This window comes from Rhea pennata, chromosome 6 (assembly GCF_028389875.1).
Source record: "Rhea pennata isolate bPtePen1 chromosome 6, bPtePen1.pri, whole genome shotgun sequence".
Taxonomy (NCBI): Eukaryota; Metazoa; Chordata; class Aves; order Rheiformes; family Rheidae; genus Rhea; species Rhea pennata.
The window spans coordinates 6475192-6492355 of NC_084668.1; the positions used below are offsets into that span (position 1 = coordinate 6475192).

The 17164-nt window shown below is 37.6% G+C and overlaps 1 protein-coding gene across 1 annotated transcript in view; it reads left to right on the plus strand.

Annotated features, from left to right (window-relative positions):
• LOC134142097 (von Willebrand factor D and EGF domain-containing protein-like) overlaps window positions 1-14140 on the plus strand; it is a 169933-nt gene extending 155793 nt beyond the window's left edge. The window contains 3 exon segments of the mRNA XM_062578857.1: window positions 6415-6510; window positions 7699-7794; window positions 14010-14140. Coding sequence (XP_062434841.1) covers window positions 6415-6510; window positions 7699-7794; window positions 14010-14140 — 323 coding nt within the window.
• Window positions 14141-17164: the final 3024 nt, after the last annotated feature.

Here is a 17164-nt window from a genome sequence, read left to right on the forward strand (position 1 = left end):
ATACTTTGATATAGCTGGGAGATAAAGTTAGTCCTTTATTTACAATCCTAATCAACACAGATGAGAAATTCCAGAGAAAAACAAGCTCTAGAGCAACATACACATCTGAAACTTAGCATGTTCAAAATTAGTTCTTACTGTCCTTGAAAAAAAAGGGACCAAAAATTTTTAGTGTCCCAAATTCAAAATGTTTTTGAGAGCTATGTGCATTTGGGGCCTTCACAGCAGCAGATATATTGGTACATCTATCTCGTTAATGATCTGTTGAGCATCAGTTATACCCTCTGAAGGGCAGAAATGTTATTTTTTTACCTGAACTAGCTTCTGCTAGTGTCAGGGTAGTAAAATCCAAATAACGGTGCCCTGTATTAGAGACTCCCTTTCTGGTCAAAACACAGCTGTTTTGTGATTCATTTGTTCCAAGGATTAAAGAACATGCAGCAAGAGCAAATCTTTATTTGGAGTCTAGAAGCATCCAACCAATCATTTCCTTACTGCAGTCAGGATAATGTTTCATTTGAGCAGTGCTGCTAAGATGCACAGCGCATCCTGAGAGATGTGGAACCTTGTTTCCAGTTGATCAATTGAACTATGGTATTTTGTGAAACTGCCAGCCTGGCCCTCCATTTCTTGTTCTGTGAAAAAGAACAGCAATATCCCTGCATTTTAAGGCTAAGTCCTCAGATTGTCTCATTCCTACCACAGAACTTCTCTCTAGTTTTTATCAATAGGTGATGTATATTGTCTATAAATGTCTGAAAAGGACTAAAGGTGTCAGTTCTAACACAGAAACTCACTGTTTTGACCACCTACCGGTTTCATTTTTGTTCTCAGCTTGAGTTCTGTCAAACGTATTTTCTTGATGAGACCAGTCAATGTTATTTTTAAAGCTGTCCCATGCTCTGTATCCTTACTGTGTCATATCTCCCCAGCTATGGCTTTTTGTTTTTGAGATGTCAAACCAGATCAAGATAACCACTAAGCAGAAAGGAGAAAGCCAACATTAAAACAACATGTGCACATACGAAAGTCAAAACTGCGACTGATCAAGCTTTCTCCCCCTCAAAAGAGCAATAGAGAGATCAAGTTGAAATATGCACCAGACCCACAAAGAAGTCACTCCAAACCCAACACCAGCCAGAAATAGAAGTAGCTGCCAGTGCATCACATATAAATGACAGCACAGCGATGGAGACTTAAAGGATAAATTGAAGTGTATATACACCAGTAGGTGTTTTTTCTGGCTGCATTTCTGTGCTTTTTGTCAGTAACCTGTAGCCTGATGCATTACCTTAGCTGGCCCACACAGATGTTACTGCTTGAGGCTATTTTCTCTCTTCTATCCAAAGGCAGAATGCATCCAGAAGCAGGTCAATTTTCTCAGCTTCTATAGGGAAAAAAAAAAAAAAAAAAAAAAAAAAAAAAAAAAAAGAAGTTGTCTTGAAAACTGCATCTTCTAATCAACACTGCAGTGTGACGCACTGTCTCCTCATCAGCAGCATGGCTCAAGATACATGATGACAGGTAATTTTTGATTCAGAAAGAAATAGGCTGTGCGCTGTCATTGTCAGGAAAGGACAAGGATGTTCTGCTGCTGCAAAGTGTATTCCTAAAACATTCCAAAGGGCGTCTTTCTGCCAAAATTTCAGGAGCCTGATTTAATATTCCCTCTGTTTTGACTTTATAAAGTGTCATGATGAAGTCTGGATGAAGTCTGTCGTATTTCAAAAAAATTACGAGCCAAAAGAAAAAGAACTATCTGCTTCTACTGAGAGAAGGTGTAACGAGGTACTTGAATCAAAAAGTGGCTTAAGTACAGCCAGAAAAGTTTTTGTCTGCTAATCCACAAAACCAGTGACAGTCTGAGGGAAATGTCTGGGTTTTGTTATTCACTGTAAACTGATCAGAAATAACTGCTGGCTAATAGTGTTAGAATAACAGGTTTCTCTCAACTGCTTGTAGCAGCTGCAGCAAAGAATGCCCTGTGCTTAACTTTGCCCTGGCTCCTTTTCATGTTCCACAGGAGGGAAATTTTGCTTAACACTGTTTACATTTTAAGGGAACTGCTATTGTAAATCAATTGCAAGAAGGGCTAAGAAAGCCACTGGAATTGTAGGTGTCCACTGTTGATGCTACCTATATCAGGAGGCCCTCCCTTCCTTTAGAGACTATATTTAACTCTTTCTTTTCTCACAGTATTAGCAGTCTCTGGAAACAATTATTTGGAAGGGGAAACTGAACCCTTGCCTTACAAACCAGGAGCTCTGACCACCTGGAAGATGTTAGGGTTGACCAACTGAACTACAGTGTTCTGTAGAGATTGATAAGAAGAATCGTAAGCAGCAGTGGGTCAAGTTACCCTGAAGTGGATAAGCTATAGAAAGGGTCAAAGAACGTTTTAAGTGATTATAAGGTCAAAATGCATTAAAGCCATGAAAGAGAAATAGCTGCTAAATAACAGAAGTCAGTAATTTGTCAATGCCTTTAATACACACTAGTCTCGTATGTAATGATGTATGATGTTCTGTGCAACACCTATGTTTTATCTTAACTCTTGCAGCTGCTTGCTACCTTTATCAAAATCACTCCTCACCTAAAATGCAATCATGCTTTCCCTTTAACTTGCATTATCACCTCCAGCATAGGTTTACCTTATCTAACCTGTCAGTATTTGGCAAACATTAAGATCACGGAAGTGCCTTTCTTGTTTTCAAACTGTGGCCTTCACACCCTTCATAGAATTGAGTAACTTGATTGCATATGAAATTCCATGCTTCAGTTCCTACGGGAAGCTTGGAGATCTTGATGTTGACAACAAGGGGAGTGACCTTCAGTGATACTGACTGCATCCAGGACATTTTGATAGTACAAGATTCTCCCCACCCTCAGTGATATATCCTCTCACACCATAACAAAGCAAAAACATGATCATACTTTTATCAATCAACTTAATTAAGGGTAGTCTCCAAGGTAGACGGAAAACCATTCCTGTCTTTGGGTCAAGATGCTAGGCATTTTTCAAGGGGAGGGGAAAAAAAGAAATCTGAGTCTTTTCAAAGTCATGCCCTTGCCTGGGAGGATTAGGATAATTCAGTTTGCTCTCCTAGTGTCTAATAATTTATTTAGTTTTCCTTTGAGAGGCTGTAACATTTTTGTTTGCTATTTTGAAATCAGAACTCCTCCACAGAGGCCAAGGAGTGGGACTAGTAAGGATCGGAACTAGTTAAAATCAACAAACGCTGAAGGCTGTCTTAGGGGTATTGAAAGGGAATTGTGTTAAAGAAAGTTAAAGGAAGAGAGAATAAGGCAGAGATGTCAGATAGGAAAAAAGACGGGTAACACTGCATTCATTTACATGAATGTGCTTTGTGAGTTCTCTATCAAGAAGAGAAAGTACCTGAGCAAGAGGGCAGAATGTCAGAAGTGCTCCTGCCCTTCAACGCGTGCAGCCCTGAGCCTGTATTTCCCGCTTAAGTAACTATGAATGGAACTTCGTTGGATGTGAGTTGCTGCCCAAGTGAGGGAGGTCATAAGCAACAGAACAATGTTGAAGTACTGTATTTCCGTAATTACTTGTTCATTTTTGAGGGCAGTTAAACAGAGACTCAAATATATCTCATGCTGAAAATCAGTTTGCACTGATATCATTTATCAAAACAAAACTGGATCCCAGTTATTAAAGTTCTGCCGAATTACGATGCAAAATGAGCTGAACAGCTTCTGTTACACATAAACCCAAAATCAGAACTGAATCAAGGAGCACACTAGTTTGACTCCCTGTAATTGAAGGAATATACTATCATGTAATTTAGAAAGTCTGATATCAATACAAAACAACTAAGAAAACCTTAATATATAATTTTTAGTAAAAGGAAATACAGAAAATGAAAGGGAAATAAGAAAACCCTGTTCAAACAGGTACTGTGCTTCTGTTTCTTTCTTTCTTGACTTTACTTTTTAGTGGGGGAAGTTTCACAGTATCTAACCAAATTAAAGATATACAATCTTTTACATATGATCTCAATATCAAATCCCTAGATTTCCATAGCATGATTTTGGGGGAGTAGGTTAGTACTGGGGATCTTATGGTCCGTAAGTATTATAAAGCTTAAAGTATCTGAATTCTAGGTCCAAATATTATGGTTTGGTGTTAACTTTTTCTAAATTCTGAATGCTTAAGCTGTTCTATAACTGAAACAGGAAGTCAAAAAACACAGTGTAAGATTGCAGATTAAAACCTGCTGTTCACAATGTAGGCTAAAAAGGGGGGGGGGGGAAGGAAGGGTAAAAGAAAAGACTAAATGACTTCAGAGTTATGGTTTCCATTACACCTTTAACTCAGCTAGGTTTTAACTACTGTTTGCAGCACTTTTTGGTAGCTCAGCAAGAATTCCAGATCCCTGTGAGCCTTAATAAGCAGAGGGCAAGATTACAGCATGGATCAGTTGGTTAGAGTGTGGCGCTGCTAATGCCAAGGTCACGGGTTCAATTCCTGTATGGGCTACCCTAAGGGTTGGACTAGATGATCTCCAGAGGTCCCTTCCAACCTTGCCACTCTATGATTTCTGATTTCTATGATCAGGGAAAGTGGAGAAAGAAGGAAAAAAGAAGATGACAGTTTAAGGGCTTGGATCCAGCCAGCCCTTACAGGTGTGGTAAGTTCAAACTGCCTGAGGGCAGGTCACTATGCCAGGAGATCCATGAGTCTTGGCACAAAGTAAAATGCAAATACAGTAGCCAACCAAAAGCAGCAATGGAGCTCTAAAAGCTGGTAGTGTAGCAACATTTGTACTAAAGGAATAGGTAAGTGTTAAAGACAGGAAAAGCCATAAAAGCAGTATTTCAGTGCATCAGAAAAATAATCAGAGAGCCTAAATCTACATATCTAAAAATGCCCAAGCATACATAAGAAAAGAGCAGACGGTTATCCTCCCATTGAAAAATAGTTACTGTATTTTTGTACATTGTTCTTTATAATCACTCCTGGGTTTAGACTATTTACAGAATTCAATCTTCTATCTGTACAGTAAAGATCTGTCGGGGGGGGGGGGGGGGGAGATGGTAGTTTCAGAGCCCTGTAGACAGTGAAAGCATGAAAGTCGGAATTGCTACAGTATTAGTATTCCAGTTTTGGTCTTAATCACTGCTTTGACGTGCCAAAAGGCATAACAATCTCAAGGCTAACAAAGGCACTGCAATGCTACATCATTAGCTGTCAGCCCCCAAAGTGCTTGCAAAATGAGAGGCCCTGCTCCCTGCTGAGGAGGAGCTTGGTGGTCCACAACTACCCAGCCCAGAAAGCCGGGAGAATCAGAACACTGTTGCTGATTATTGCTATCAGTAATGAATCACTGCAAAATCCCACTGTGCATTTAAGGCCTTTAAGAAAATGGCAGCAGCTGTTCCACAAAATGGTATTCTCAAAACTTTGTTGTCAGATCTTTCAAAAAAAAAAAAATCTCCTCTGGAACGTCACTCTCCATTCTACTTATTGAATCACACAGCTTTACTGTTTTCCCCTCAGTTATCAAATACAACGATATTCCATTACATTAGGATGATCGTGTTTCTAAACTGCGCTGTCTCTAATGGTTCCTTCCTGCAGTTCTCATAACAGACAAGGAGAAACAGCAGACAAGGACTTCAGGTATCCGAACAGAGCATCAACCTATGTCCAGCATCACAGTCACAGAATTCTGTGCGCTGGGACTGCAGATGTTTGACTTGCTAGAACAGTGAGATTTTAGTGCAGGATTTTGTAAAACAGAATTGATAAATCCAGGGCCTAACATACAACACAAAAATTATCAATTAGATTTCTAATGAAATCTAACAAAAAAATCATCTCATTTCCTCTAGTTGAAAGACAGACTTAAATTTCACATCTTATCCACATGAATGAATACAGTGAAAAGGTAAGTACTTCAACAAATAATCATGCAAAAATGCCACATAGGAATACAGATCTGTTTGGTCTTTAAGCTTGATTGAATGCAAGAATATTTGCAAAACTGTGTGAAGCCAACCTATTCTCTGCAAGTTCTTTCTTATTCATATGTGTATCTGAGAGTATCAGATGTTTCCAATCAGCAAGTGAAAGCCTGAACAAAGATTTGGTCTGCCCATAACTGCCACAGAAACTTCACTTGTTTTTTTGGGAGTCACTGTAATTAATACCTCTCTCATTTCCTGGTGAAAGAGCTCTTACTGGAGGTTCTTTAAGAGAGCTTCCACACAAGATTCAGCAGAAGGATTTATAAAAGCTATCAGGTCTGAGTTTCAGATTTAATCCAAATTACTTCTTTGTTCTCCAGTTACAAGCAACTTAAGCTTATTAAAGGATGTAAATAAGTCTCTGGTAAAGTCTTCCTCTTTTCCCAGCTACCATGTTCTTCATTTGATATGTATCTGCAGGTGTCTGTGATCCCACGTGCATGAATGGAGGGAAATGCGTAAGCCCAAGTATCTGCGACTGTCCATCCAGTTGGAAGGGAAAGCACTGTAATGAACGTAAGCATCTCTACTGCCCATCAAACAGATTACTGTTTATTACTTAAGCCAGTCATCACCTACTGTAATCTTTTAATACGAGAAAGCAATATAGAGAATAGAATCTGTTTTTCTTCAAACTGCTAAAATAGAAAAACAATCTTAAGTACAGGAAACACAAAGTATTATAAACATTTGATACTTGCAAAGGAAAAAATGTGTGTGTAGCAGAACCCTGATTCTGCTTCATGCAACTGTTTTACATTTTGGCGGGGGTGGGGAGGGGAATTTATTTGTATAGTATTAAACTTGGAGTATTGATTTTATGTTTAACATGTTATGTTTAACCTAAGTAACAGATTTTATGTTTTATAAATGCCATATATTTCAAAATACAAAACTATTTGAAGTCTGCTGTAAAGCCTTCCAAATTCACATACTGCCAAGGTCATCAGATACATTTTGGTGCATTTGGAGAACGTGTTCTTACTCTCTAATTCTACCACATCTGCCTACAGTTTACATAAAAATGTAATTAAAATCCTCTCATCCTGAAATGTTTTCAAGGAGCATCCTCCCTTACATGGCTATTCACTACCAAGATGCTGACAGATAAAATGGATAAATTTATAATCAAGATGACATACTGTATATAAACTGGATTAAAATATTAGCTTTTTACCTTTCAAGTCCTGCTGGTAAATACAGTTTCAGATTCAGTGTTTGGAATCATAATAACTGCTTCTTGAATTCTGCAGGAAGTCTGTCTCTCTCACACACATACATGAAAACACGCATTCACCCTCTCAAGATCTCTGAACGAATAATATATACAACAAGCATACCAAACTCTACTTTGATTGTATTTATTTAGAACATGTAACACGTACACATGTAACATAGATGAATGTATCATACATAGGGGGAGAATATCCTTAGTTGATAGTGAGCTGGGCATCAGAAATAGCAAAGCTGCTCTTGGTAAGTTGCTACTGTTAAGCAGATAGTTATCAATGACACAATTCTTAAGAATAAGTAAACATTAAAAAAACTAACATTAATTATCTGATGAATAAGACATATTCATTTATTAGGAAATTAGCTACATGAACTAAAACTTTGCATGTTCATATGCAACTCTAAGACAGATCTTGAAAGCCTAGATACTTTGTGTACATCTTCTTATGTGTTTCGTATCAATCTGTTCAGCTGTCTGCCTGCAGAAATGTCTGAATGGTGGAGAATACATAGGTCAAAACCTCTGCGAGTGCTCGGAAGGATGGATGGGAATGCTGTGCCAGACTCGTAAGTGTTGCTACAATTCTGTAGCCACACAGACCGCACTAGATACATTCATACATTGTATTTTCTACTCTGCTTACATTACACATAAAAGTCAGTTTTAAAATGATTAGAATCTAAACTTTACTTTTTATTTGTCAAAACTATCTTATGCTGTGACTAAAACTATTATTTTTCAAAGGCATTTCTGGACTCAACATGACTGAGACAAAGAACTGAGTTATCTTTTACTTTGGCAGATGCAGAGTTTGGCTTGTCAGACAAAATTAGTAGTCTTTAAACTCTGACTTCAAAGTAAAGTAAGAAAGAGAGGTCAGAGACAAAAGGATTATCCTGTTCTGCATGTCCAACTGGAATTAAGCACAGAAAATAACAGTATGCATTTGCTAATCCAACAGCCTGATCCTGTAAATGCTATGCATTTAAACTGATTGCTGAGAAAGGTGGAAGTATTTGCATGGAGAGGGATTGGAAGGCCTGGAAGAGACGCATTACTGCCTATTGCATACAGGGTCACTTCAGTTTGTGGATGTTTGTAGCTATAGACTAAGATGGCACGAGAAAACTATCAAAAGACTCTTCTTACACTCATAGAGAGCATCATTACTTACGGAAATCTTTTTGTCAGCTAAATCCCTACGGTTGTGCAATTGTTTCTTGTGCCAGCTGTCTTCTAGTTCAAACACTGTCACGTTTAAATATATTTATTAGCTGATGATGTATTCTTGATTCACTTTATTAAAGAAAGGAAGAAATTGTGCTTGTTCCTGTGAAAGGCAAGGAAGGTGTAGTACCATAAGCAATTTCTGCTGTCCTATGCAAGCATAAAAGACTAGGCAATTTTTCATATATCTATTTAATCAGGCCCTTTGAAACTGCTCCAGATCTATTCATTTGACATTGTTTTTACTATTTTTCCAGTGTTTTCACTATAGTGGACAATTTGATCAGCTTTTGTCCACTAAGAGCTGGCTGAAATTCCCAAGTCTCACAGTAAACTCAAATAATCAAGTAGTTGGGATTTCACTGTGGTTTTTTAATACAAAAAAAAAAAAAAAAAAAAAAAAAAAAGAGAGAAAACTAGTGCCAGGGGGCTGATGACTGGTTCTTATAATGTTGCTCTAGTGAATTCAGACTGAGGCATGGAGGAAGCAGTGGAAACATCCTCCTCATCACCCTCGCAGATGTTAGACGTAAAGGAAGATTTTCATAGAAGCGTAACAAGGGAAAGCAGGTCTGCATTTTTGTACTCTAACACTGGACTCTATTCAGGCAAATCCAGAATTCAATTAAAAATATGTATTTATCTGTCTAAACATTCGGAGCTTTCTGAGTACTGCATTTGTTCAAAGAATTGCTCACTGTAGCCACTACTCTGGCACCCACGAGCATCCTTTGTCCTTACTCCTGTATTACTATGGGCTTCTTTCTATCTCCAGGCACCACACAAACAGGAGGCCAAATCCATGCAACCTGCCAGAAACAGCAGCACTCTCACGTAGAGGCATTTGGCTCATCGCATCATTCCTCTTCACAAATTGCTTTGTCCAAAAATTTCAGCCTCCAAGCTTTTTGTCTGCTCTGCACCCTCTTTCCGCCTGTGTGTCCTTGATCAAATTCTGTTTTTAGTTATAGCACCCACAACAAAGCTGTATTCCAGACTTGCACCACTTTAACTATAGACGTTGGCTGTCAAACTTAACAATAAAGTGTTCACATTAAAGCATATGAAATTAATAGCAACATATTATTCATGATAGTACAATTATATATTTCTAAATAATTTCAGCTTTATAATGCAAAAGTTAGTTTTAGTAACTTTTCCCAGCAATCACTGTACCTTCTCCACAGTCCATAAGTAACTGAGGGTGTTTTGTTTCTTTGGAGTTTTTTTTAGGGGTAGAAAGAGGTTACACAAGCCCAGCTTCATCCTCTGTTTGCAGTCTACTCACTTAAGCAGCTTCCCATATCAAGACAGAAGAGACAGTATTGCAGATACAGCTTTTATCCATACACAGTGGACCCTGCTTTTTCCTCATTAACTGCACATGCAGTAGGGTGATCAAACTGAAGGATCTACAAAAAATTACATCTTCCAGTTTCACCAGTCTCTGGCTACCACTACACAGCAGAATTTGGCAAGGGTAAATGTAGGTAAAGGAACTTTAAGTGATATTGTATTAAGAGTAATGGATAAAACAATAGTCCTCTCCTATCAGACTGTAAATAAAGAGGTCAATCAACAGAAGTTTTCTTCCCCATTCATCTGTAACTGAATAGCTTCTGAAAGAGAATCAATAGAATAGGTCATCTGTCCCATTAAATACCGTATGCGGTGCGGTACACACATCATCTTTAATAAGTAACTATGACTTTCATCATCATTATCTAAGGATTAATTGTAAAGTTTCAGACTGTATTGCAAATTCTGTGAAATTATCTTATGGGAAGACAGGTTAAAAGTTACACTGTTTGAAATTTTCAGCACACCTGAACTGTAGAAAGTAGCAGCTTTATAGATTAGGCCATATCTGTTTCCATTTTAAGAGCTTTTTCTATTCGACTCTGTCTTTAGCCTTCATTACAGCACCACAGATGTTCTAAAAAGTCCCTCCTTGAAAACACAGAAATAGTATCACAGGATCACCATGTTTTGCCATTAGTGATTTCCTGCCAATTTTAGATTAGATATCCATTCTAAAGCTCCATTCCTGTGGCTTCTCTCTACCTCCTGCTGTGTTAACTCACATCTCTCTCTCTCGAGCTAGGAAAGAAGCACTAGACCAAAGCTGTGAAGATCTGATTCTGCAGTCTGATTCCCCTGACAGATTTAGCTAAAACATAACCCCAAGTAAAGTCAGGAAGCTTCTGGCCAGGGATGTAAATCTGTTGTTAAGGATGAGATTGCGGGATCAAGGTATAATTCAAATAATTAATTATAAAGTATAAGAAGGGTATAGTTGTGAAGGATCTTCATCATTAAAATTCATGCTGCTATCTTCTGTTCTAGTATTATTGAACACATACTGGCTTCTCATTTGCCCTTCAGAATATCTTCGCTTTATTTGCATGTTATAAGTGTCAAGCTTATAGCCTTCCAATTTTCTCAACATTCCTGCTCATTCTCCCTGTCTTGAACATCTCAGACAGGCTTGTTTCTAGTCTTCCTATGTAACTCTTTCAATCCTTAAAAAAAAAAGAAAAATCTTAAAAGAGACTGTCATTTCCATGCAAATTATATCTCTGTTCTTTTAACACTTAGGGATAAATCTCTTTTTGTAATGGGCATTTATTGATTATAATTTTAACACAAGCTTATCTTATTAAATGACTTTCTCCACTGAATCTGTAGGATAATGCATACATAGTCTGTGTCACTTTTAGTGTTTTACGGCTTAGCATCCCTTGCAAATACACTTATGAAAGGTTTATTTGAATTTCAGCTGTTATCATCATCTGTGATTTCAACTCCAATTCTCTTCCAAAATGTTTTAACTTTTCTCCTCACTGAGCTCTTGTTTTTCTGAGCACTACAGCAGGAAGCAGTGGGTAGAAAAGGAGAGACAAGCATTTTACCAGAGGGTGAAGGAGGAGGAGATCTTTTCCCTTTTTTCCTTTGTTGGTATTACCTGAGAATCAAAGGAACCACAAACAGAAAAAAAAAGAATAACTAATCTAAAACCCATTCTGTCAATGCATACCAGACCACCTCTAGCTCCTAGAGCAGTCTCCAGAAGAGTCCATCTCTCTATTTTTACCTGTTCTTATTTTATTCGCTACCAAGCAGAAAGCAGAATCAATTTCCAATTTTCCCCAGCCCAAGTTAGTTTCTAATGATCTCTAGTACTACCATACACAGTTCTCTCTCCCTTCTAGGACAAAAGCCTATTACACAGCAGAACAAAATTTGTGTTGAGTATAAGGAGCCTCTTCTGCTAACAATGTGCTCACTATCATAAGGCGGTAAATGTTTTTTTCCAATGCATGAAACCCAGATTTTTCCAGTCAGAAATCTGAATTCTTTCAAAGTTGATGGAGAAGCTGAAGAAGCAGTTGGCAGATGATTAGCACACTGTTCTAGACTGCACATGATTTCATTCCTTTTCTCCCCCATCCACATCAGGGATTCAAACAGAGGCCTCCCCTTCCCAGAGCAATCATGTATTCAAAGGTTAACAGCTGGCCAGTCTGGGTCCTAAAGAATGTTTTGCAACAGAAACCTAACAAAAGCAAGATAGCTTCTGAAAATCTTATTTCAATGAAACAGCATTTCTTACTTAAAAAAAAAAAAATAGCAGAAATGTATCAACTAGCTCTTAACTGAGAAGGCACGTCTCTAGCTCAAGGTCTCACATCTGGCAGCAGATAACCATCTGATGCATCTTTTAAGTACCTGAAGTTTACCAGCACGTCCAGGTCTCTGCATATTTTTGTTCTGGACATAGTAACGGTCAGTAGTTTTGACACAGGATAAACCCTCATGCTAGCTGACTCTTAAGAGTAGTGGTTTGCTAGGGAGTTCACATCCTCTCATTTTTAAGCTATGTAGATTGCCATTAAGTCTAGTTCTTTACCTCTCTGTTCCTTTAGTTACCAGGCTTCAGCTTAAGTATACACATTTAGATTTTAATACTCTTTCATACAGTAAAATCATTACCTTCTCTATGACAGTTACTAGTGATGATAAGCTGGCAGCATTGGCAATACATTTTCAGTAACATGATAGACAAAAAACATTAAAAAAATCCAGACGATGCTTAAACAAGCATAGAGATAGGAATCATTACAGCAAAATGACAGCTTGCCTCCAACCTTCCAAGATCACCATAACAATTTCTGTAACTTTACTCTGAAAACCACATTTGAATGGCTTAGGATCCCACAATGGGCCCTCTGAAGAAGTCACTGGCCTAACTATTCTGTTTCAGAAACTTCAGACCATAATGTGAAGAATTTATGTAAGTTTTTATCTACATCAAAATCAGAATCTGAGACTAACCAACTGTAATTCTGGAAGTTGCTCCTCCATCCCTTCAATGTGTTGAGGTTTATTTTCCATGGAAAAACCAAACCTCTTGTACTGACACATTATAGCGTTTCAAACCTCAGGGTTTATTTTGCTTAGATACAATAATGGAAGAGATGATGTGAGAACACAGACATACACATACTTTTATTTTCAAATCTATTTTAATGGTGCATGGTAGGAGACCTCCTATGTATTTCTGCCAGACAAGAAAATGTAAGAATCCACCTGTTGATTCATATCTGACTGATTCTGAAGCCATTGAGTTTGACTCTTGGTAACTGGGGAACAATATGCCAGCAATATTTATTTAAAGTTTAACTCATGAGATCTAATTAAAAATATGACATGTGTGTTCTTCCTGATTTGATGCCCTATGAATTAGCTGTTCTCTTTCCTCTATGCCAAAACAGTGTCATAAAAATACAAACTGCTAATCATGATGAAAAACTGGCTGGGATTTGAGTAATTCAACTGATTACGTTTTGTAGCTTTAAAGAAAAAAGGGACACTGATTCTTTTATTATCTTTAGCATCTTCAAATGGATGGGCCTCTAAGTACACTGGTATTGTAAATAACATTTAAAGATTTTAATTGTTCCCTTTTACTTAGAATGAATAGCCCATTACTGATCATGTAAGACCACGAAATTACATGTCCTCTTGCACTGGTTTCCAGGGATGTAAAATACGCAATTCATAAAAATCTCCCTTTTACTTCTTGGGATATCATCACCTTTGGGAGTGCATATGTAACATATCCTTTTATCTCAAGTAAAGAAAGGATCTTTTAACAGCTCTTACTTCAATTGGAACAAAATAAAATCAATTTTGGCACAAATCTGACCAACTATCACTGCCCAGAACGTATCTTGGCTTTCAAAACTAAGCTTCATATAGATCTATTTCCTACCAAGCTGAGGTGATTACTTTGGCACAGTCTTCTCTTTTCCCATCATTTTGAAGAGGACAAGAATGAAGAGAGAGAATTCTAAACGTAACAGACACATGGGCATAAAAAAGCCTATGGTAAACAAAGACCTAAATGTTTTTACTAATTATCCTTTCCTCCACCATATGAACATAAGAGTCATAGGATGTTTTGTCATACCATATTCGAAAGCATCTTTCCAGCCTATTTGCAAACGCTACAATACATGTATTTCCAAGCAACTTTATCTTTCATTTGTAGCACTTTGTGAGCAAAAATGTCTCTTTGGAAGCAGATGCTTAAGACCAAATGTCTGTGCTTGCAGACATGGCTATACTGGTTCAGCATGTGGAGAAAAGGTAAGGTATGGTGCAAAAACTGGATTCTTATAGTAAGAGGAACAAAAACAACCAAACGTAACTAGAATAGTTTACAAGAAAATGTTAACCTTATGAAAGATGTAAATAAGGTTATAAAATAATTTTAAGGAAGTTTAGTTTCTGCTAAGCTCCTAATCTAACACTGTATCCATGTTCAAAATAAAATCTTCTGTTATGAACAGTTTAATACTACAAGTATAAAATCCACAAAAGTTGTGTCTACTCTGAGAGCTAGCCTTAACACATTTCTCCCGTCCACACCCACTAATCATCTGCACAATAAGCCCCACAAAAAAAGCCCTGATTGCAGTCCAATCCAAGCCTAGATGCCTTTCTGAATTGCAAGGCCAATCCTACCACATACCTCACCATCCTTACCATACTCCCCTTCCCCCATTTTATATCCCCATCACTTTCCTAAGTTATCCTCTTGCTCGCAATATGGAATTGCAGGCCTTGCACCCAAGAAGTCTGCCAGCAGCAATCACTCTTGGTCATTCCTTCCCACTCCAGTTCCCTATGCCACAGGACACACATATAGCCTACTCATCTTGCTGATGATGTCTATGTTAAATACCACTACAGTCATATCCAAAGTGCAAAATACCAAAAGAGTTCCTCTGAGCAGAGAAGTATCTGCCTCTTTCTTCCAAGTAGCTGTGCTAGAAGCTCCTTTCCAGATGAATTCTCCTAGCCACTTTCAGAAGTCACTGCTCCATTACCAGATAGGTGTTTCCACATATGCTCAAACAGAGCTAACTGGAACTAAATCACCTGTGCCCTCCCAAGGTAAATGACAAAAATAACTGGCGTATCTCCTGCCATGTATCTTCTTGCTCTGATAGCTGTTCCTCTCACCTTAGGAACAAACAATTATTTTTTTCTTCCAGAGAGCACTGAGCAAAGCACAAACCGAAATGCATTTAACACAAACCTTTTTTTATTACAAATTTGAGAAGCAGTAATTTGGGCAAAGAACATCTTCATCTCCCTCTCAAAAATGCTCAACTATGTCCCACTACCAGAATGCTAGCTATGGTAAGGTTACAGTAATGGCTCACATCTGACTGTGCTAAACCTGAACGTCACCTCAATAATATCTTTGGGTCCAGAGTCTCCCCCACACCTCAGCACTAAGACAACACCTTTCTTCCGTCTTGCATACTGCGCCTGACCCTCGTACAGTGCTATCAACTTAAATTCCCTCTTATATTCTGAGGATTGCTTTACTTCATATCACACACCCTGTTCCTCAGTCTTCTCACTTCCACAGTCACAAGCATTAAAAATATTTTATACATTTGCCATTGTGAAGGGGTGCATTTTTAAGACACAGCATCTTCCTTTAGCTCTAACAATACTCTACATGGATAGGCAGGTTGTCCTGTCATTTATCTGTACTCAAAGGCTGAGAAAAAAAAAAAAATCAACACCTTTTCATTTCTATTACATAATGCACTGATGGAAACCATGAAGATCTATTCAGATAGCCACTCTACTCTGCTAATGGTAATTATATTTTATTATCAAAATTGAAGTCATATATAATTTTCTTAACAAGTACATTCTCACACTGAATTACATCAATAGTGAAGTACAGCAGATGTAGATGAGTAAGTGCTGCAATTTTCTATATATTAAAAAAATCTATTAAATAGGTTAGCAGTAGCTTAGGAAAACACGTTGTGTATTTTCTGAAATAATTAATAGTAGTTCAGACAGAAAGAGGAGTGAATATGAACTAATGTTCACAGCTGTTTATATTCAGAGGACTTTGTAGACTGAGAGATGCCCTTTTTGGTATACCAGACCAAGATTATCAGGTTTGTTTTACAGCATTACTCTAGTTGTGAACGGGTGAAGTATGATATTGGTCAGTTCACAAATGAAGTGGAACTTTGTTGCACTTCACAGAAAATTGCAGAAGATGGAAAGGTACTGAATAAAATAAGTTAACAAGTCTCCTTCAACCTGTAAGCCTTGCTTAAAGCCAGAATCAAAGTTAGTACCAAAAATGGCAGATTTAGTGGCATCTAGTTTAAATTACACAGCTTATATTATCACATATGAAGCCAACTGAGTGAAGAAGGTAAGTGTTTCCCTCTCCAGAAAGTCAAAATTGTAAGAGGTATTAATAAAGAGAAACTCATTTACCAGCATGGACTAAAATAAATTGTAAGCATACGAACTCATACTTGTATTATTGTAGAAATGTTGGTAAGACACGCCTCCCAACAGTTAATTTATGAGACAGGATCAGGTATAAGTAAACAGTATGAATAAGCTTTAATCAGTTTCTTCTCCAAACCTATCAATTATGGAAATTTCACAATTTATCCAGCTAATTTGTTCATGTACTTGACTACATTATTTTTGTTTTTCCTAACATCTAATATAAAGCTAATCTGTTAGAAGTAAACTTGATACTACTTGCGGTAACTTCGGTGGATATAGAGAAAAGATTTCACAGTCCTTTTAGTAACACCATTTGATATACTGGAAGATAATTACAATGTCCCCTCCCTGATTTTCTCTCATTTTCCTAAACAAAACAAAACAAGCGTTAAATCTTTTTATTCCATTTGGCTTCCTCTGAGCTCTCTCCGCTTTGTCCCTATTCTTCTGAAAATGCAATGCTGGAGCTGAAGGCCAGTGCTGACTAGTGCAAAGTAACTGCCTCCCTGTATGACTTCTGATTCTCTTGTTAACACACCTGCAGAAGAAACATACATTTTTCTGCTACAGCACTGTAACCAGCTCAGTCTCTTCCACAATACTGATGCCGTATCAGTTATTTCCCATTTGGTATTTGTGCAGTTGACTTCTCTTTATAAACTTCCTTGTCTTCATTTTGTCTTCGTTTTATTTTGTTTTGCATCTCAAACTGTTTCACCTACTTATTAAGATTTTTAATTCCAAGCCTGCTTGCACTACCTCCATCTGTGACATCATTCAAAAATATGACATCCCATTGCCTAAGACATTAATGAAAGTAGTGAACAGTAGAAAAATAAGAGCCTGTGAGTACCCATCTTG